Raw genomic sequence first — 22,033 nt, forward strand, 5'->3', positions numbered from 1 at the left:
TATGTTTGTTGCTCCTCAACCAACAAAGGATCGATTGGCGCATCCTTGGAGACAGTTTAAGGCACTGACTAGAGTTGAAGATGAGACTTGTCAGATCAAACTCATTTTGAAATGGAACACTTCCTCAAGTGGAACCTTACAGACTGCGCCAAGTCGAAGTTGGAGACCGTCTTGCCAAGCACTTTCCTTAAGAAGTGAACAGACACCAGTCTGCGAGCCAAGAGGGACTTCACAAATACCTGTAGAGAGAGATTCTTGTCCTCCAGAAAGAACACTCTCCGAGTTGGGTGTCAAACGGCAGATCAAAGAAAACCATCCACTGGGAATAAATCAGATTGGATTTCTTGATCTGAGGTTATTCTTTTTAGAATAACACATTCCAAGAACTTGAATTGAATGAACATTGATTTGAACTTATTGAATTGTCTGTTGTAAGGTATAACTAACTACTACACAACCAACCATATACTGCTTAAGAGGCTGGAACCCCAACACTCCTATATGGCAACATTACGTCCTATTTACATAACCATGGAAGGGCAGCCAAACCCAAATACTACAAATCAGACAGGGAAGGTAACGTGCACAGGGCACCTGAGTGAGGAGTGTAAAATGCCATTTACAGGCTAGGCCTAGAGCCACCTTCCAAGGATACAAAGGAAAGAAATGACATCCTGGAATTGTGCCTAGGGTGTGCCCAGCAGGAGGAAGAGCTTGTCATTTTGTGTCTCCAACCTGCTTGAGGCATGGTTTTTACCCTCCGTCATTTGTTCCCCTCCAATGTAACACGTGAGAAATTCCTAGTTATGCCGCAACACTATTCCACCTACCTGACTATCGTGTGAGGTGCTCTGATCTTCCTCCTTACACTCCACTGAATAATGGGGACTGGGTGATCTCACTTGTGTATTTCTGTTGCTGGATCCATCTGTAGAAAACACACAGAGTACTTAATGAATAGCTTTCCATTATGCACAATCACTCATATTTATCTGCCTTAAGCGTACAGATGCACACCCACATCCCGAGTATGGGAACTGCCACCAGAGAATCAATCTGGGGCTATGTCTGCGGGATTGCTGGTAAAACTGTCGGTGTGTACGGTGGAACAAGCGTAAAGATGACTACAAGGTCTTCTGGTCCAGTCACATTCAAACATCAATATCAGCTTATATACACCGGGCACACAAATTATATCCCTTGTTTCACAGGACTCTGAATATTCAGAAAATACCATTTGCTTATATGTGTTGTTGTTTTTCTAACCACCAAGAAATACTTTAAAATTATATTTTTTTTGGTACGGTCTTGAATTAAATGCATAAAAGGTGTATTAATAATACAGCAAGCCCAACAAGGCATTTCATTTTTAACTATACAATATATTACATTAAATGAGGGCACCTTAGAGCTGATTGAAGCCAGGATGAGGGAGATCTCGGCATTATCATCAGACAATAACAAGGGGGCTCCTCTTGTCATTATATAATACAGCTCGCCCCGTGGCCTTTGAGGCCTCTAGTAAGCTTAGAATTCAGACTAGAACATTATCCGATATGTTCTAATGATCACTTACCTGGTGTTTCCTGGTCACCCTCCATCTTAATGTGCTGCATCTGCTCCAAGTATCTGACCGCAAGTGGCCTCTGCAGACAGAAAACCATAATAAATTATAGAATGTGTCACTGTAGTGAGCAAGATAAAAGAAAAAGTATTTCATAAATGAAAGAAGAAAGCAGAGAAATAAACAAAAGCCGTTACCTGCTAATTTTCTTTACTCCAAGGACTCCATGGCAGATACAACTAATGGGTTATCTCCTACTCAGCTGAGCACAGACAGGGGATTAGACACCTGAGCCTATATAATGTAGCTCTACGTGTTCCCCTGTATCTTTGAGCCATAGCCATAGCTAGCGATGTACCCAAGCAATACAACATTGGGTGGGTTGAAGAATAAGTGACACCATGCAAAAATTTAATTATTTATTATTCACAAGCCTGAAGGAACCGCCTTCCAAACTGAGCTTCGGTGACTGGTGTCACGTCCACCATACAATGTTTTGTAATGGTGTGGATTGTGCACTATCCAGTGCCTTCACTAGTGCCACATTATTATTATTATTAATTTTTATTTATAGGGCAAGGTGTCCGTGGCGCCGTACAGGGACAAAACGAATTACAATACAAGGCGAGACAGCACAGTACAGTAAACAGTAAGCACAGTAACTCAGTAGGCTCAATGCACAGCTAGAGAGGGCAGGGAAAGGGGGAGGGAGGATCGGCAAACAACGGAGCCCAAGAAGGAGGGCGCGGAAGACAGTGAGACCCCCAGAGGGGACGGGGGGGGGGAGGGTCCTCGAGGAGGAGGGCAAAGTAGCTGGAGAGCAGAGTTAGAAGTGGTGGAAACAGGAGGAGAGATGGCCCTGCTCAGAGGGGCGTACAATCTAAGGGGAGGGGTGGACAGACAGAGAGACGTAGGGGAGAGAGGGAGAATAGGGGGACAGGGGCGGGGAAGGGGAAAGAAGGAGGAGAGGCAGCAGAAAAGGTAGGGAGTTAAGTGGGAGACTGAAAGGCGATACATATGCCCCTCAAACTCAAGGACTTGTCACTGTTCTTGTTGAATGTATAATCTGAAGACCCTTCCCCTTCTATGCCCGTCTGATGATCTACTAGATCTATCCTGCAAGGGTATCTTGCTGGGACATCCCCCAGTCGTGTGTCAGGCGATAAAACAGGGAGCTGATCAGATTTCATAAGCTTCTTTGTTCTCTGCAGATATATGGATATGGCTCTCACTACATCTAATGTATGTAGATGTTTCTCCTCTTCATTATCAGCTTGTGAGCAAGATGCTTGTAATGTCATTTCATGATCTGTATGAAAATCAGACATTACATCAGGCATAAAAGATTTGTCTTTAACATTACTTTATTTGGAAACACAAGAAAATTGGGTCCTTACACCAATGGATGCATTTCTCCTAGCAGAAGTAATCGCCACCAGGAATAGTACTTCAAAAGTGACCAACATGAGAGGAGCTTCTTCCAAAGCTTCAGAGGGACTTGCTATAAGGTCCCAAGGTGCAATACACGGCTGAATTATTTTTGCTTGGAAGGAGCATATTATTAATCCTTCCAACGGTAACCTTGTATCCAAAAGAAAGCTTAGTGATGAAACCTGAACTTTTAGAGTTTTAAGAGCTAAACCCTTGTCCAGGTCGTCTTGTCAACAATCCAATACTTGGCGTCATTGGACAAACAGAGCTTGATGGAACTGGTTTTCTTTTCTCTCTTGAAAGAAGACTTCTATTACTTGCTTAGAGACCTTTGCTCCTGAGCAACGTCCGCTGAATTTCTATTTCATCAAAGAGTGGACTTAAGATGTAACACTGGTCACCGGGATAGGAGATCTGGACGTAATGGCAGAGACCACGGTGGCTCTAGAAGCATTTCCCAGGCAATTGCAAAACATGATCATTGAGGCCAGAAAGGGATAATTGACATCGCCTGTACTAATTCCTTCTTGATCTGTCTCATGATTCTTGGGATGAGACAAAACGGAGTTTGTAGCCTAGATGAAATTTCCAGGGTCTTGTTGGAGCATCTATCCCCTCTGCTCTGGGATCTTTGAGGCGAGTGGAAATAAAAAAATAAAATAAAAAATAAAATAGATTCAGTTTAATATTTTGACCAGGCACCATCAAATCTATTTGTGGTGGGCCAAACCTTTGTGTCTGTAGCTGAAAAACCTTCTTGTTCATTCTCCTGGGCAAATCGGATAACGGCTGAGATGTTGCCACTATGTTGTTTTGTCGGCTACATGAAGAAAGGGATCTTATGATGTCTTCTGCTCACATCATGATTGGTGCCATTTCATGATAACTGAACCTCTGGTACTGCCCTGTCTGTCCGGTTGTCTGAGAATACTTTGAGATGTGCATGGTAAAGAAGTTAAAAATGCATAATCGCTGCTCTGATTCTAGAATATTTATTCTGCAGGTTATTTATTCTCGACGCCATGTTCCATCTCCAAGATCAAATGCCCCCCCCCCCAGCCTTTGTGCTGAATACGGTGCTAGAATGAGAAATTCTGGGACTGATAAAGATGTCACTTGGATCCTCTTTATAGTATGAATCCACCGTCTGAGAAATTCTAAGACTGAATCTGTTCATTTGATTGCTTGATCTAGAGATTCTTGCCTGTATCCCAACGTTTGAGTAATTCTAGTTGTAGGATTCTCCTGTGCCACCTTGGTATAATTCTATTGTGGATGTAAACATCCTTAGAGGACAGAGATAATCTCTTACTGAAGGATCTTGTAGATTCAGAATGCAATAAATCAGATGTTCTATCTTGTCCATTCTCTCCTTTGAAATAGTCACTTTGTCTTCAGCTGTGTCTATATAAAGAAGTAGGAACTGTAATTGTTGTGATGGAATTAGATGACTTTGCTGATTATCCATCCATGATTCTGCAAAAAAAAAGTGATCACCTTGTTTGTTCTTCTTTGGGAAATATCTTCTGATCTTCCTACGACGAGATGTTGTCCAGGTAGGGCCAGACCAGTATCCCCTGCATTACTGAGAGTGATAACAGAGACCAAAACCTGAGACACTGATGGTGTTGGGGTGCTCGCTGGGATATGTAGATAGGCATCTTGTAAGTCTCTGGATGTTAGAAAATGTCTTACCTCTACTGCTTTTATAATGGTCTCCATTGAAAAGTACTTTACTTGAATATATTTGTCCAATACTGTCCTGATGTTTCTTGACTGCTTGTGTACCCGCAAAAGTCTTCTCCAACTGGCCACCACTAGTGAAGTCACATTTACCCACACGTGTCTGATTAATGGTTGTATTTGAAATCTGTCTGAATTCTATTATGTAACCAGTGACAACAATGTCTTTTACCCACTGATCCTGGGTAGTTGGGAGTCCACCTCTGTAAATACAGTCATTGGGATAAATCTTCTCTCTCTGCCCTCATAACAACAAAAGGACTGCTTAGGCACAGTAGTTCCCAGATGATACATTGTGACTTTTCTGAATTCTTGGCAAGATCACATCAGTCTTGTAGTAAATGGAGTAATTTACCTCCTGTCCCTTTTTTGATCATCGAAACTAATTTATCTCCAAACAACAAAGAACCTTCAAAGGGAAGCATGACCAATTTATTCTTTCAACATGGATCAGCCACCCCGGGTCACAACCAAAGAGCTCTTCTAGCCATAATTGATTAATCTTTATGTCACTCTATCTAAGGTAGTTTCCATACTTTAAACAAGGTTTCCATCCAAACTCTAAAGGCTCTAGAAAGAGAAGCTGCTAGTAACCCAGACATAATTGCAGTTTCTGGTGAAATATGCAATCTCTTAAAGCACTGATCAATCCTCCTCTCCAGAGTTCCTTAAGGGACCTCCATCCTCCAATGGAATGGTAGTTTTTGTTGGATCATAAATCTGCTCCATTATCTGAATAAGGATACATCCTTTCAAGGTTCAATGTCTTTCTGGATGTTCCCATTCCTTTTTAATAAGATCTGTAATAACCATATGTACAAAAAATACTCCATGTTTATGTGGACTCTCCTCCAGGAAACCATCCTGTAAAGTTGCTGTAGTTTGCACATCTTGAATTCCCACTATCTTATTAATTCTATTTAATGGTACTTCAATTGTCTAGATCATCCTTCTCTAATCCTTTATTTAACTTCGCTTTTCTACGCATACTACGTATACATATTCTTTAATATAAAAAATATTTTTTACACCCATACGGGTACTATAAAAATATATAAAAAACAGCCTTAAACTCTCGCTTACTACAAAGATTAATCTGCAAAGTCCACACTAATGGGACTTACCTAGGCTCCACGGTTTGCAGCTTCTTTGGGGCAGGCTTCTGATCCATCCTCCTTATGGTTACATTGAAATGGACTGCAGCCGCAGATTTGAAATTGATGCCTCTTTACTGTGGTGTCTAAACCAAAAATCGTTATCTGATGATTCTCATGGCGTGTCAATTGCTTCTAAACTGCAGCTTGGGCTTCATAGCTGGCATCACAAGCTCCCACTTCACCCCGGTCAATGGAGACTACAATAGTCCAAGATGAGCCACACCTTGCTCTGGGTAGCAACTGAATGCGGCGCAATCCTAAACCCTTCAGGTAAGTCCACACACTACAACATAATAAACACCATTCTTATACTGACACACTAACTCTGCAAGACTGAGAGGATAAAAAAAAGACAGATGAAGATGAAGAGTCACATTATATAGCATCAGGTGTTTACCTCCCTGTCTACGCTCAATTGAGTAGGTGGGTTTACCCATTAGTTATGGTTGCCAAGGAGTCCAAAGAGGAATAATACAGTTCTCTGTATGGGTTATACAGAAGAGGTAGAAAACAAACAGTGTGCTCTCTGAAGATCATTGCAGACATACACTTCATAATATTTTATAAACCTCTATTTTCAATACTCCTCTCCGTACAAAACCACCTGACACTACCTGGTCTCCCAGCACTGTCTCCACTACTCCTTCCCTGCACTCTCACCTGACTCCCCTCTGCCTGGTCTCCCAGGACTGTCACCACTACTCCTTCCCTGCACTCTCACCTGACTCCCCTCTGCCTGGTCTCCATTACTCCTTCCCTGCACCCTCACCTGACTCCCCTCTGCCTGGTCTCCCAGCACTGTCTCCACTACTCCTTCCCTGCACTCTCACCTGACTCCCCTCTGCCTGGTCTCCCAGGACTGTCACCACTACTCCTTCCCTGCACTCTCACCTGACTCCCCTCTGCCTGGTCTCCCAGGACTGTCACCACTACTCCTTCCCTGCACTCTCACCTGACTCCCCTCTGCCTGGTCTCCCAGCACTGTCACCACTACTCCTTCCCTGCACTCTCACCTGACTCCCCTCTGCCTGGTCTCCCAGCACTGTCACCACTACTCCTTCCCTGCACTCTCACCTGACTCCCCTCTGCCTGGTCTCCCAGCACGGTCACCACTACTCCTTCCCTGCTCTCTCACCTGACTCCCCTCTGCCTGGTCTCCCAGCACTGTCTCCACTACTCCTTCCCTGCACTCTCACCTGACTCCCCTCTGGCTGGTCTCCCAGCACTGTCACCACTACTCCTTCCCTGCACTCTCACCTGACTCCTCTCTGCCTGGTCTCCCAGCACTGTCACCACTACTCCTTCCCTGCACCCTCACCTGACTCCCCTCTGCCTGGTCTCCCAGCACTGTCACCACTACTCCATCCCTGCACTCTCACCTGACTCCCCTCTGCCTGGTCTCCTAGCAATGTCACCACTACTCCTTCCCTGCACTCTCACCTGACTCCCCTCTACCTGGTCTCCCCACACTGTCACCACTACTCCTTCCCTGCACTCTCACCTGACTCCCCTCTGCCTGGTCCTCCAGCACTGTCACCACTACTCCTTCCCTGCACTCTCACCTGACTCCCCTCTGCCTGGTCTCCCAGCACTGTCACCACTACTCCTTCCCTGCACTCTCACCTGACTCCCCTCTGCCTGGTCTCCCAGCACTGTCACCACTACTCCTTCCCTGCACCCTCACCTGACTCCTCTCTGCCTGGTCTCCCAGCACTGTCACCACTACTCCTTCCCTGCACCCTCACCTGACTCCCCTCTGCCTGGTCTCCACTACTCCTTCCCTGCACTCTCACCTGACTCCCCTCTGCCTGGTCTCCCAGCACTGTCACCACTACTCCTTCCCTGCACTCTCACCTGACTCCTCTCTGCCTGGTCTCCCAGCACTGTCTCCACTACTCCTTCCCTGCACTCTCACCTGACTCCCCTCTGCCTGGTCTCCCAGCACTGTCACCACTACTCCTTCCCTGCACTCTCACCTGACTCCCCTCTGCCTGGTCTCCCAGCACTGTCACCACTACTCCTTCCCTGCACTCTCACCTGACTCCCCTCTGTCTGGTCTCCGAGCACTGTCACCACTACTCCTTCCCTGCACTCTCACCTGACTCCCCTCTGCCTGGTCTCCCAGCACTGTCTCCACTACTCCTTCCCTGCACTCTCACCTGACTCCCCTCTGCCTGGTCTCCCAGCACTGTCACCACTACTCCTTCCCTGCACTCTCACCTGACTCCCCTCTGCCTGGTCTCCCAGCACTGTCACCACTACTCCTTCCCTGCACTCTCACCTGACTCCTCTCTGCCTGGTCTCCCAGCACTGTCTCCACTACTCCTTCCCTGCACTCTCACCTGACTCCCCTCTGCCTGGTCTCCCAGCACTGTCACCACTACTCCTTCCCTGCACTCTCACCTGACTCCCCTCTGCCTGGTCTCCCAGCACTGTCACCACTACTCCTTCCCTGCACTCTCACCTGACTCCCCTCTGCCTGGTCTCCCATCACGGTCTCCATCCAGCAGCGTCTCCTGTACCTGGGGTCCCAGCACACCCGGATGATCCCTCCGCAGCCGCTGGCAGTGAGTACAGAATACACCTCACCCCTCTCTGCCAGCAGTGCGTCAGGAAACCACGAAGGAAAGAGTCGGTTACATTAGGATGTCACTTCCTATAGGTGAATGATGACGGGAATTGTAGTTTTTACTGTTTTCGTCTGCACTTTGCGGTTTCAAACACTAGAGGGAAGTGCTTGTATTTGCTTTACAAAGGGTTAATGTGTTGGACATTTTCTTGAAGCCCAGGACTGAAGGAGACTACAAAGGACACATAAAATGGCTCTGGCAATGAAGACAATGGCTGCAGGTTCTCTGATTCAGTAACAACAACTAAAGTGTTTTCTTATAAGTTATCGATAAATGTAGGGAATAGAGTTAATGTTGTAGCCTTTATTGGCATATAGAGCAGATTTCAGTTGCAAGTTTAATTCATTCTACTCAAGCATGCACTAGTATACTAGCTGGCATGCCTGATGGTTATACACAGTATCATGATTAGTCTAACACAAATTGAAACTATTGACAGATCTGACATCTTTTCACAGTGTGACACCATAACATACCTGCTAAGTATCCTTCCTGTTTACTAAATCACCTGTTAGCTTTACATACAAATGATCCCTCTATTGCAGTGTTTCCCAAACTTTTGCAGTTCGCTGCACCCTTAGAGTCTCCATAATTTTTTCAAGGCACCCCTCCAAAATAATTACCGAGCAGTCCCATTTTATAAGTAGCTGGGTCAAAAAATGTTATAAGTATTTAGGTCAGGACAGAAGTACTTATTTAGTTGTATGCAAAAATACACATAAATCCAAGGGAAAATAATATTTTTATATATTTTTTTCAATTATATTTCTGTCAAAGAATAATTTACAGCTAACTCACTCTGTGCCCCCTCTGCATCTCCACACTCTGTGCCCCCTCTGCATCCACACTCTCTGTGCCCCCTCTGCATCCACACACTCTGTGCCCCCTCTGCATCCACACACTCTGTGCCCCCTCTGCATCCACACACTCTGTGCCCCCTCTGCATCCACACACTCTGTGCCCCCTCTGCATCCACACTCTCTGTGCCCCCTCTGCATCCACACCCTCTGTGCCCCCTCTGCATCCACACACTCTGTGCCCCCTCTGCATCCACACAATCTGTGCCCCCTCTGCATCCACACTCTCTGTGCCCCCCGCCGTATTGGTAATTTTTTTTTTGTCTCTTTTTATCCTCTTTCTGTCCACAGCACCCCTGTGACAGTGCCGCGGCACCTCTGGGAGCCGCGATGCATAGTTTGGGAACCTAGGCTCCATTGGCTTAATTTGCATTTGTAAGATTACATTTTTTCTGTCACCTTCAAACCGTTTGGGCTATGCTATCTGCAATATTAGGGAATATGGAGGTACCGTATTTCCCCATGTATAAGACGCACCTTTTTCCCCCAAATTTTGGGTCTAAAAAAAAAGGGTGCGTCTTATACACTGCAAGTCTTACTTACCTCAATGAAGAAGTCGGCACCTGGATGTGAGAGGAGAGAGGAGTCCCCGCTGGCTGTATGAACTGTGTGTCCCCGCCGGAAGTCCCGCCACGTAACCGGAAGTAGCGGGTCCGCCGGGCTGTTCCAACTCCAGCCCCTGGTCTCCACCGGAAACAGGCCACAATTGCCGTGATAGGTGCTCCGAGAGGTAGAGGTAAGGCACTCAGCTAGAAGCCACAAGGGCCAGGGGGGACTCTCAGAAGGCGGGGGCACCCTGGAATCTGGAAACCGCCAGGAGGGCAGCATGCTCAGAGCATGAGATGGCGCAGGGAAACCAGCCAGCAGTGGGAGACCCCAGTTGTCAGGAAGCTTTTTTTTTTTCATTTTGGGCCCCAAAATGAAGGTGCGTCTTATTCATGGGTGCGTCATATACTTGGGGAAATACGGTATCTAAAGAAGAAGTGGGCATGAATTGATGACGCCATTTGCATCATCAAGTGGGCAGGGCAGAGTGTATGATGATGCTAATAAGTGTTAACTGAGGTGAGCTGGACTTGGAACAGTGATGCGAGAGGGGAGGAAGAAGGTATGAAGTACTTCGGCCTGTCTGTGTAGTTGGAGGAGCCTCCAACTTTGGAATGGTCATGCCCCTTTGGCGGCTATGGAAGACGCCCTAAAAAGTTGTTGTACTGCGGTCCAAGATTCCTCTAGCAGTACTGGGCTTCAAGAACCTGTTTGCTTCATTTCTGCAAATTCCAGCCCAGCTTGCAGGTACTTCAGAGGCCTTGCAGGAGATTGCCTGCTATCTCAGGTTATCCATAAGGTCTCACCCTAATTCTGGAAGCTCCCAGGCATTCCGAAACAGTAGGAAACAATAGATTTAGTGGTATGATTGATTGTGTTGGAAGTAATCACATTGTAATACATGCCTGGTGTTACATCAATATTTAGGATCAAAAACTGTGACTATCAAGTTCATCATTTTATCCTCAAACACCCTAGCTCCAGGTGAAGGCAAATAATCCTTATAAAGTTTAGTACAATTTTTACTTATGAGGGGACAAATTGTTCTTTACCCTATTCTGGCAATTATACAATTCCCTGGATCAACATATTATAATGTGTTATTAATCATGCTTGCCAATTCTCCCGGAATGTCCGGGAGACTCCCGCATTTTGCAAGAGTCTCACGGACTCCCAGGAGAGTGTGGCAATCTCCCGGATCTGCCCACTTCACTAGAAAGTGCCCACTTCCTAGTGAAGTGGGCAGAATTAGGTCCCAAACGCTACGATTATATTTTTTTTAGTGTCTACTAGTACCAATGCTTCTGGGAGTGCATTCCAGAGTTTCATGGCTTTTACAGTAAAGAATCCTTTCTGTAGCTGGGAACTTTAAACTGAACGCGCTACCACAGTGTTTCTTTATGGGCCATTAAGTTATTTATACACAGTGACCAAATACTCTGCAATCTTCTCTAGTGTAAATAAATCAAAATCGGACAGTTTCTGCTCATAACTGAGACCAGACAGAGGGCAATGTTGTTGCCCATTTCTGCACCCTCACCAGGATATCCGTTTTGTGAATTGGTGCCCCAAATATAACTGCCTATTCAAAGTGAGAAGTCACCAGCGCCTTATACAGTGGAAACAGGATGCCAAAGCACATGGGTACGATGTCGGCATTTACACCAGCCTGGGATGAGTTGTGCTGAGCAAGGGAGATCCGACGTCTACATGTATTTAAACGCATTTCCAGGTCGTGGAGTGAGATTATTTCAATTAGATTACGTGATGGAGATTGCACAGTCTCAGCAAAAACACTTGGGGCTAGATTTACTAAACTGCGGGTTTGAAAAAGTGGAGATGTTGCCTATAGCAACCAATCAGATTCTAGTTATTTATTTAGTGCATTCTACAAAATTACAGCTAGAACCTGATTGGTTGCTATAGGCAACATCTCCACTTTGAAGTTTTTTTTGCCTTGCCCAGTTTTCATAATTCAATTGAATTGGTGCAAATAGCATGACAGAGTTTTCATACATCCCTAGTCACATGCAATTTATTTTGTAGTTCTTGCCTTTGGCTTCTAAATCTATAAAAACATCCATGTTGTGTACTGTATATTACCATATGTGTTTTTTTGTATTTGTATTTATAATTATCATTTTTATTAACCTTTATCTATATAGGGCCAACATATTACAGTGCTTTGCAGAGATTGTTTAATCAGTCACTGACCCAGTGGAGCTCACAGTCTAGATTCTCTATAACACAAACACACATTAGGGTCAATTCTGTCAAAAGCCAATGAATCTACCTGTATAATTTTGGGCTGTGAGATGAAACCCATGCAAACACATGTGGGCAGCACAGTGGCCTAGTGGTTAGCACTTCTGCCTCACAGCACTGGGGTCATGAGTTCGATTCCCAACCATGGGCTTATCTGTGTGGAGTTTGTATGTTCTCCCGGTGATTGCGTGGGTTTCCTCCGGGTGCTCCGGTTTCCTCCCACACTCCAAAAACATATTGGTAGGTTAATTGGCTGTTATCAAAATTGACCCTAGTCTCTCCCTCTCTGTCTCCTTGTCTGGCTGTCTCCCTCTATGTCTGTGTGAGTGTGTGCCTATATTAGGGAATTTAGACTGTAAGCTTCAATGGGGCAGGGACTGATGTGAATGAGTTCTCTGTACAGCACTGCGGAATTAGTGGCGCTATATAAATAAATGATGATGATGAAACACAAGGAGAACATACAAACTCCACACAGTGATGTGTTGTAAGCAGTACTTCACATTGTATCCAAAAGTCTCTGAATACATGAAGCAAGTAAATATTCTTATATCAAATTTTAAATACCTTTCTGCATGTATTGAAAATGTAGGGATATATCCAGACCCCTATGATCCAGACACTGCACGGTTGCTGTACTATTAGTTCACATACATTCTGCACATCAACATAGTAAAAATCTCCAGCCATTCATGATTGACTGCAGAATAGCCATGCAGTATGCTTATTCATATTTATTCAGAGTCACAAGTTAACACCGGTGGGTGTATAAAGCATAGCGTGCGAGTCTGCAAAAAAAACCTAAATATTTAATTCATATTAAATATTTATGGGGGAAAAAAGGTAAATATTGCACACCTAAATACACAAACAGTGTCCAGCGTATTACATAGCCCTCAGCCTGTATAAAATACCTCCCAAATATCACGGACGGAGCTGGACACTCATGGATTGCGAGCACTGTTCCCTGACAGTTTAATATGCTCTGGACCCAGTCTTCCTTCTCGATGATAATAATAACTATAGGTGGGCTACAGAAAACAGCAGACCAGGGAGAGTGGGGGGTGGAGATGTGACCAGCTGTTCAGAACGCAGAGTGAGGAGTGTATTGCTGGGGATACCCTGCTAGAGCTGGTGTATTAGATGTATCTGCCTACTGATAGCGTGTAAATAATAAGCCATCTACAAGTGGGATCATCAGTAAACGTTCATAATAAAGGCAAAAGTCTTTCCGTTAACATTTAGGAGTAACATATGTGATGTCTTTGTTTTTCTAGCTTCCTTTCTGCTCTTGCACCCCAGTCTGTATATGGAGAGTGCAGAGGATTGAAGTCTGTTTTTGTCTATACAATGTAAGTCCCATGACTCTTGCACCCCATTCTTTACATTAATTAATTCCAACTTGTGTCAGGTGAGTCCCAGGTGTCCCATGGCTGCTAGTGCTTGGGAAAGACTTGCCTTTAAAAGCTGTGTTCTGGTAAGCCTTAAGCCCAGATAAAATAGCATAGCATTTGATCATGTAAGGACTGACCAGATTGGGAAGACTTTGGCGTGAGTTGGTCAGTTTAACATATATTGCAATATGTGGAACTAACATTCCCTGTTTTTAATAGAGAACAGTATTTAGTACAGCATTAATTATGTGTTTGGAGAGTGCAGAGTATCCCTGTTTTTTTTGTCTATACAATATGAGCTACCCCCTCTTGCACCCCAGTCTGTACATGGTGAGTGCAGAGGATCTATGTCTGTTTGTGTTTATACCTTGCTGCTTTATGTCTGCTAGTTTTTGTGGGTTTTATGCTCTGACATATGCATACTATATCATGGTATGTTCATGCTAAATGTGATACTTTGGCATTTTCTGTGCATCAAAAAAGGTACTTGTGTGTTGAAAGCCCAAAGGAGAATTTCACCCTAGGGCCATATTTATTCACACCCTCTACCCCTCACTACAGGCCCGCGAGCATCTCATAGCTAGGACCGGTATTGACGCCTACTGTGGAGACAACCTCCCAATGACTGCACTTGACTTACCAGGTACTGGTGTGATTCTTGAAGCATATAGGCGCTAGGCATGGCACCCTTGCGGTACTTCTAGTGGCGGCGGGGGGGCTTTGAGGATTATTTGGGAAATATCACTGAATGGTGAGATTCTCCTTTAACAGTGTAACCCAGCACCATACATAAATATTTCATTTATCTACGCAGCCGTAGAACATCTATACAACCATGGGTGCAATGCAACAAGATGCCACTAGCTGCATGCCACACAGTACAATACAACATTCTTCCTACCTCAGTATATGTGCAAAAAAAATAATCCCTATAATAATAGTCATATGTAGAGCAAACATTATTTACACAATAGTTATTCCTATATTGTTGGTAGTTTAAATGGCAAACCATGCAACATCACTGCTACCTCCGGGTGCTGTCATGGTAACGAACAGGTAGCACTCAATGCTGTCATTGTTTAATACCCTTGCCCTCCGACCAATCACAGTACTGGGAACTTTCTATTGGTTACCCTGATAGTGCCATTGTTTTATGATGATGCCTTAGTCAACAACCACAGGTGGCATGTTGGTACTGTGTTGATGGCAAATCTATAGAAACGCTGCCCTGGCCTTAGTTCTGGAATCTCCCCTCCATCTTTCAATACACCCATAAAGTCAGCCAGACAGAAACTGGCTCATTTCTACAAATATGGCTTTGACCTAAGATCATCCCAGATCGTCCCCCTAACCTCGCTGTAACTATTGTGAGAATTACCTATTAACAGAGCACGTGTGCTGTTATCTGTGATAAGTATCAGCGACGTTGGTGCTGGACGTTAAGCCACAAAACACTTTTAACTTAACCAAGTCTGTTGGTTTACTTTAAATGGTTGTAACAGATCAGAATTTCAGGTACTTACAGATGTTAATGTCAGTCAGCAATTATGCAGACAGCTTAAAAACATTATGAGGTGCACTGTATATCCGTTCAGTTTTGTGGGCAGACTCTCTTTATAAATATTAGTAAAGTGTCTGGTAGCTTTTATATAGTGCCCCCGCGAGCACTTTTATATATGTAATAGGACACATCTTCAACAGTTCCCATATCTCCTCAATGGTCTCAGAACGGTGGGATAAGCTGAACTTCCGGCCAGAGCATGTGCAGTAGTGCGATGTCAACAGCCAAAGACTGCCTGACTTCCTGTCCTCACAAGACCACCGGTGATACCACCATCAAAGTGTGAGACGTAGCGTAGTGCTCCCTATTAACAATAACTACTTATTTGGGTCATGGTGCCACCTAGGCTTCATGTATTATTATTATTAGTACCATTTATAGCACCACTGAACTCGCTCACATCAGTCCCTGCCCCATTGGAGCTCACAGTCTAAATCATACTTGCCAACTCTCCCGGAATGTCCGGGAGACTCCCGCATTTTGTGAGAGTCTCCCGGACTCCCGGGCGAGTGTGGCAATCTCCCGAATTCTGCCCACTTCACTAGGAAGTGCCCCACTTCCTAGTGAAGTGGGCAGAATTAGATCCCAAACGCCGCGATTCCCGGTGAATCGCGGCGTTTGGCCCCGCCCCCGCTGTCAAATGACGCAATTTGCGTCATGACGTCACAGGGGGCGGGGCTGAAATGACGCGATTTCGGCCACCCCGCCCCTTCACGCCCCCCTCCACTGGCTGGCTCCCGGAAGGGAGCTGAAGAAAGTAGGTAAGTATGGTCTAAATTCCCTAACATACACACACTAGGGTCAATTTGTTAGCAGCCAATTAACCTACCATTATGTTTTTGGAGTGTGGGAGGAAACCGGAGCACCCCCACACAAACACAGGGAGAACATACAAACTCCACACAGATAAGGCCATGGTCGGGAATTGAACTCATGACCCCAGCGCTGTGAGGCAGAAGTGCTAACCACTGAGCCACCGTGCTGCCTATGTACCTGGGCTAGTACTCTTCTACATTGCCTGTTCTCACCCCCTGTAACTGTCTGCACTAAGGGCTATCCCTTCACCCACTGGTGTTTACTATGTGATGCTGGGATCCACAATATATTACCATGCAAACACCAGGACCTCCAGCCAGATAAAGCCGTAAAGAAAACACCTTCTACACTCATCTACACATACACACGAGGGTTAAGCCAGGATCACAATCGTCTAAACGACGGACAAAATATTTTTACAATCCTACATCACAATACTTTTTTCTTTGTAACATTCTAAATTACGATCTGTTTATGTTTTAACACACTTAACTTAGATGTTTGTTGGAGGAGCCATCCACCCGAAATATATTTCAATTTTTTTTTAGATATTTCCATTCTGTAAAACAGTATTGTCATTTACTGTGAGTTTACATACTGTTTATTCCTTTGTAATACTATTATGTATCACAGCAATTTCTCCTCCCTCACTAGTGACTGTCCTGTTGCTATGTCTCCTCTGTTGACAGCTGGTAAAGTACTAGCGTGAATGTACATTTGACTACATTTTATACCACTTATTACAAAATTAATCGCAAAGTATTTATTCTGTGTAAAAGAACTAAAGACCTGGTTACTGTGTAAAAGTCTTGCCAGGAATTTTACTAATGATATCTGAACTAAGTCATTGACTGGCAATATAGCCTTTTATGCCAGTGTAGATGGCAGTAACATTCAATTCATTAGATTTCAGTTTTTTATTATTATTATTATTTCAGAGGAATCGAGCAACCGGTAATGGACTAGAAGGTTAGTGAATGGCAGAGCAGTATACTTTACAAAGCAAGGCAGACAGGGCAAGCCGAGACAAGTGTAAGACTCACCACTCAGCAGCAGCAGAATCCTGGAGAGGACGCTCATGGAATTTAGGTTCCAGACAAGTAGAAACAGCTTCACTTAGCTCTGTGGTTATAAAGCTTAGTGAGCTGGTAATGGCAGGTGGGAGGGGCCCAGAGAGCTGACTGGGAACCTTTTAAAGTAAGCTGGAGATGAAGATCAAAAAAGAGTTAAAAAGTAGATAATTCAGTCTGGGCTCATAAGAGATTGTTAGGTCTAGAATTTCAGAAAAGGGGCTGCGGATTCCTGATAAACTATGGGTGCAATCTCAGGATTACCTCTTGCTATGATATTTGCTACAGCAATATATTTCACACCACATTGAAGTATCATTATATCTGTTGCTTATACAATGCTCTAAATCAGTGCTGGCTAACCTGTGGCACTCCAGGTGTTGTGAAACTACAAGTCCCAGCATACCCTTCCAGAAATAAGCTGCTATATATTGGCAAAACATGCTGGGACTTGTAGTTTCACAACACCTGGAGTGTCACTGGTTAGCCAACACTGCTTTAAATCCTCTACAACACACACACTAGTGTCCATTTGAGGCTGTGGGGGGTAAACCATGTGAACACAGGGAGAGCATACAAACTCCGCACAGATAGTGCCCTGGTGGGAATGGAACCCATGGCTCAAACAATGGTAAGCAGTGTGCCACTGTGTTATCTGTATATATATGTTTGAAATTAACATATTTTCACACCAAATTTAATAAGTAAGTTCCCATTAATGAAGAATGCTATCCAAAAATTAAAAATGTGGTTTAGGGTGGAGTTGAGGAAGGTAATATACAAAATTAAAGCATATTTCATACTTGCCAGCTATTATAAGTGTCCCTCCTGGAGATCCCAGAGGGGAGGTCAGGTGGTGAGTGCAGGAGGTGGTGTGGAGATGCCATTGCATCACCCCGCCATGTAATGTCATGCTTCACGGCATAGCAGGGGGTGGGGTCCAATGGCATGAAGTGTCATTAAGCCCCACCCCCACTGAGACCTGGGAGGGTGTCTACTCATCCAGGAGGATTCCCCAAAATTCTTGGGCCTCTCACAATCTCTTTGGGAGTAGGCAAGTATGGAATATTTACCTTGGATCTTCCAGGGATCCTGATGGCTGTAGGAGAACCATACCGCACCCATGCTGGAGGGATTCTATTCAGAGAAGAACTCACTCCTACGGTTTTATACACAGATGTCTGGGGGTAAATGTATCAAGCTGAGAGTTTTCCGGCGGGTTTGAAAATTGGAGATGTTGCCTATAGCAACCAATCAGATTCTAGCTGTCATTTTTGTAGAATGTTCTAAATAAATGATAGCTAGAAACTAATTGGTTTTTCAAACCCGCTGGAAAACTCTCAGCTTGACACATTTACCCCCTGGTCTTTGTTCTATGTGATCATTGCGCTATCTGGGGCTGTGAGTACCTGTACTCCAAGGATTTCCTATACATGTGATATGGGGTACTGTATGTGAATAGTTCTTTATGATGGCACGGTGTGCTAATGTATTTAAGCATTGTATATTAACATAGTGCCACCGCCGTGGGATAACTTGGCTGCAAACAGGCCAGTAACTTATGTGTTAGGGAGTAAAGTATCAGTTTACAAAGCTGTGCAGTTTATGTTATTTAGCTTTGCAACAAGTGAAAAGTCCATTTTAAGTTACTGTACATTATTGTTGTATTTGAAATAAATGTCCCTATGTGCTGGAGCTGAAGTGGTCATCTTTATGGCTTTTCTCCACCTCTCAGCAGCTTAACACTTTTCACTATGCTGTTAAAGAGCTGGTGGCTGCATTATTACAGATAAGGTGTTTGTGATGTCTGCAGCTGAGACTATCAGTCACCAGGTAAGATCTGACTACTGTGCGAGGGCCCGCGGACCTGCACATCCCATCAACCCAATTCAGTAAGCCAGCAAAACAATGACTGCTGGCAGCTCCTATATCCATGGCTTGATGTCTTGAAGGGGTTTGGAGATAAATGGATACACATAAACAAAATTAAAATTGATATCACTTTACGGTCCTCTGCAACCAGTTTTGGATCATCATCACTTTAACCTTGGGTGTGCTTATTCAAGAATCACACTAAAATGTATTTAACTTGCTATCGCCGGCCAAGGTCGCTATCGCTGGGACCTGGCTAGAGGGAGAACACCCTTGTTTTCATAATCAGGTGCCTTGGTTAACACCACAGTGAGTCACATTAGTCCAATAATAGGCATTGCAATGTTGGCAAGATGAGCTGGGTTGTCCAGCCCTAAGCAGGCTACATACAGTACAAGAAATTACTTCTGGCGTAAACCTCGGATTGGCATATCATTTGGTTACTTAAGTTTCTCCATAGCACTCTTACAAGTGGGTTTGTGTGTTCTCCCCGTGTTTGTGTGGGATTCCACTGGGTGCTCCGGTTTCCTCCCACTCCAAAAACATACTGGCTGCTATTAAATTGACCTTAGTCTCTCTTGATCTGTGTGTATATTAGGGAATTTAGACTGTAAGCTACAATGGGGCAGGGACTGATGTGAGTTCTCTGTACAGCGCTGCTGAATTAGTGGCGCTATATAAATAGATGATGATGATGACACTGTTCTTTCCAATATTCTGTGGTATAGCTGATTGTGTCAGCTTGGATGAGCCTTAGGCTGGGTACACACTACAGAATGTTCTGACCATTGTGTTATCTACGATTGTACCAACTACTGAAGAAAAGAAAAAAAGATGTCATGATCAGCAGCCGATTCATGGGTACATACTATTCATGTTTTAAAAGATTTACCCTCACATCTGTACTCTTCAGCTGTCATAACCAGCGGATGAAAAGATCACGACTCTGTAAACTGTATGGAAATCCTGATTGTGAGTGCATACACACTGCAGGATTGGAAGCACATTGTTGCATAGCTGAACAAGATTTATAAACATGCTGAACAATCAAACCAAACGATGATCTGTGCTTTGGAACGATCCTTGTTCATCGCTGGAGTGTATACTCTAATACATTATCAGACTGAACAGTGATTTATTGTTTCATTGACCTAATACCCAGCTGAAAACACTGTAGTGTCTACCCAGCCTTACTCTAAGATATCCATTGTTTTACTTTACAACACTGTAATTGTTTAGGAGCTCTGTGTTTTTATATTATGCTACCTCAGGTTTGTTTGTTGTTATTTGTTTATAAGTGTGTCTTTGTTTTTGTTGATTATAATAATAAAAATATTTTCAATAAATATACATGAAAAACAAAATGACTGACAGATCAAACCTGTATACTAGTACATCATGGGGACCAGCAGAATCAACTAGGACACATACCAAATGATCAAAGCTCATTGACAAGATCTCATTAACAAGTATTTAATTCTTTAAAAGGCCCATTGTTAACAAGTAAGCTCTAACTTCTGATTAGTTCATAGGAGCCAAATGAAAGAAAATGTTCACCTTCGGATGTCCCATCACTGCTACCGGCTCGCCCGATATGCAGAACTTTTAAGTGGTAAAACCTCCAGTAGGGCTTGAGCCAGGCAAAGGCCCAATGGGTGCAGGTGCACTGTGTCTGGAATGCGGACGTTCTCTTGTCATAAAAGAGTTGCTACTCCAGTCCAATCATCATTATGGCTTATTTATACGGCACCACAGATTAAGAAGTGCCGGACAAGCCTCTTGCAGATATAACAGACATGAGTATAATAAACACAGGTAATAACTGTGAAATGAATACAATCAAGTATAACAAAACCTCCATGGGTTGGTCATGGGCTCGCAGAGTATTCAGCTTAAGACAGGCCTGTCCAACCTCCGGCCCTCCAGATGTTGTGAAACTACAAGCCCCAGCATTCTTTGCCAGTAGACAACCTGTTGATAGCTGGAAGGGCATGCTGGGACTTGTAGTTTCACAACATCTGGAGGACCGCAGGTTGGACAGGCCTGGCTTAAGACATGTCTTCAAGATTATACAAGGGAGATATGACATTAGACATAAGGAGTAAAGGATGCTGCCAATGAGAGCTCACATTCTAGAGGGAGGGGGTAAAGAGATACAGTAGATGCAACTGGGTCAAGAGTAAATATGGTGAACAGATGAGGCAGAGCAAATAGATTTGAGGGGTTAGGGTAAGCAAGCAGGAAGAGGTGAGTTGTGAGGGATCATTTGAAGATTGGGGGAGAGTCTTGTCGAGTGAGGAAGGAATTCCATAGGTGGGGAGCAGCACAAGAGAAGTCTTTATGAGTGGGAAAAGGTGGTGAGAGAGAGTTGAATATCAGAGGCGGTACGGAGGGCCTTGTCCAATAAGCTGTTTTATAGCTTGACCCTTTACTATGGATCTTGTTTGAGAGGCGCCCAACAAGTGCTACATGGAGGGGTAAATGTTTAGAGTGAGGGAGTAGTTAAATATCAGATAAACATCAAAGTGTGCAGCTTAGTGGGATATCTCCCTTTTATGCCTTTACGTTTTCCTGTACTCATATTGCAGCACAAGAAATACACAGTGTTTTGTTAAATTAAAAATATTTTAGTTAGGTGACATCACAAGTCACAAATATCTTTACTCATGTCCCTGAAATTGAGGGAATATGTCATAATCCCTGGTGCATTCAATTCATCTTTCTTTTAGGCTTATCCCACTTTGACCAGCCTGTAATTTAATTCCAGGCCGATACAAAACACACAGCAGACTGTGCAAACTCTCCTCCTGTTGTGGAACAGAACAAGTCTTGGCACGCCCTGGTAGTTTCATGCTGGGAACAGTCGTCCCACACCAGTGTTGATCTCTGCCTTCTCTGTACAGGAAATCCAGACGCATTATCACTTGTTTAAACAACACTTTAATGTAACTAGGCTAAAATGTCTGTTTATTACTGGGTGGGAAAAAAAAAAAATCGAACAGCACAACCAGCAGAAAACTGCATTTATTAGAAGGTAGACACATTACACTCAAGGACACAATGCCAAATTCAACAACATGCATTTTAAACTAAATAAAGCGGACCTGTCACCAGTGTTAAAAGGTCA

The 22,033-nt window shown here is 44.1% G+C and overlaps 1 protein-coding gene across 1 annotated transcript in view; it reads right to left on the reverse strand.

Annotated features, from left to right (window-relative positions):
* LOC142095448 (uncharacterized) overlaps positions 1-8,932 on the reverse strand; it is a 43,839-nt gene extending 34,907 nt beyond the window's left edge. The window contains exons 1-3 of the mRNA XM_075178394.1: positions 8,360-8,932; positions 1,577-1,646; positions 831-928 (exon numbers count right to left, since the gene is read on the reverse strand). Coding sequence (XP_075034495.1) covers positions 831-928; positions 1,577-1,646; positions 8,360-8,398 — 207 coding nt within the window. The 5' untranslated portion in view covers positions 8,399-8,932. The remainder of the gene's footprint in view (positions 1-830; positions 929-1,576; positions 1,647-8,359) is intronic.
* Between the last annotated feature and the right edge of the window lie 13,101 nt (positions 8,933-22,033).

The sequence above is a fragment of the Mixophyes fleayi genome, chromosome 6 (genome assembly GCF_038048845.1).
Source record: "Mixophyes fleayi isolate aMixFle1 chromosome 6, aMixFle1.hap1, whole genome shotgun sequence".
Lineage (NCBI taxonomy): Eukaryota > Metazoa > Chordata > Amphibia > Anura > Limnodynastidae > Mixophyes > Mixophyes fleayi.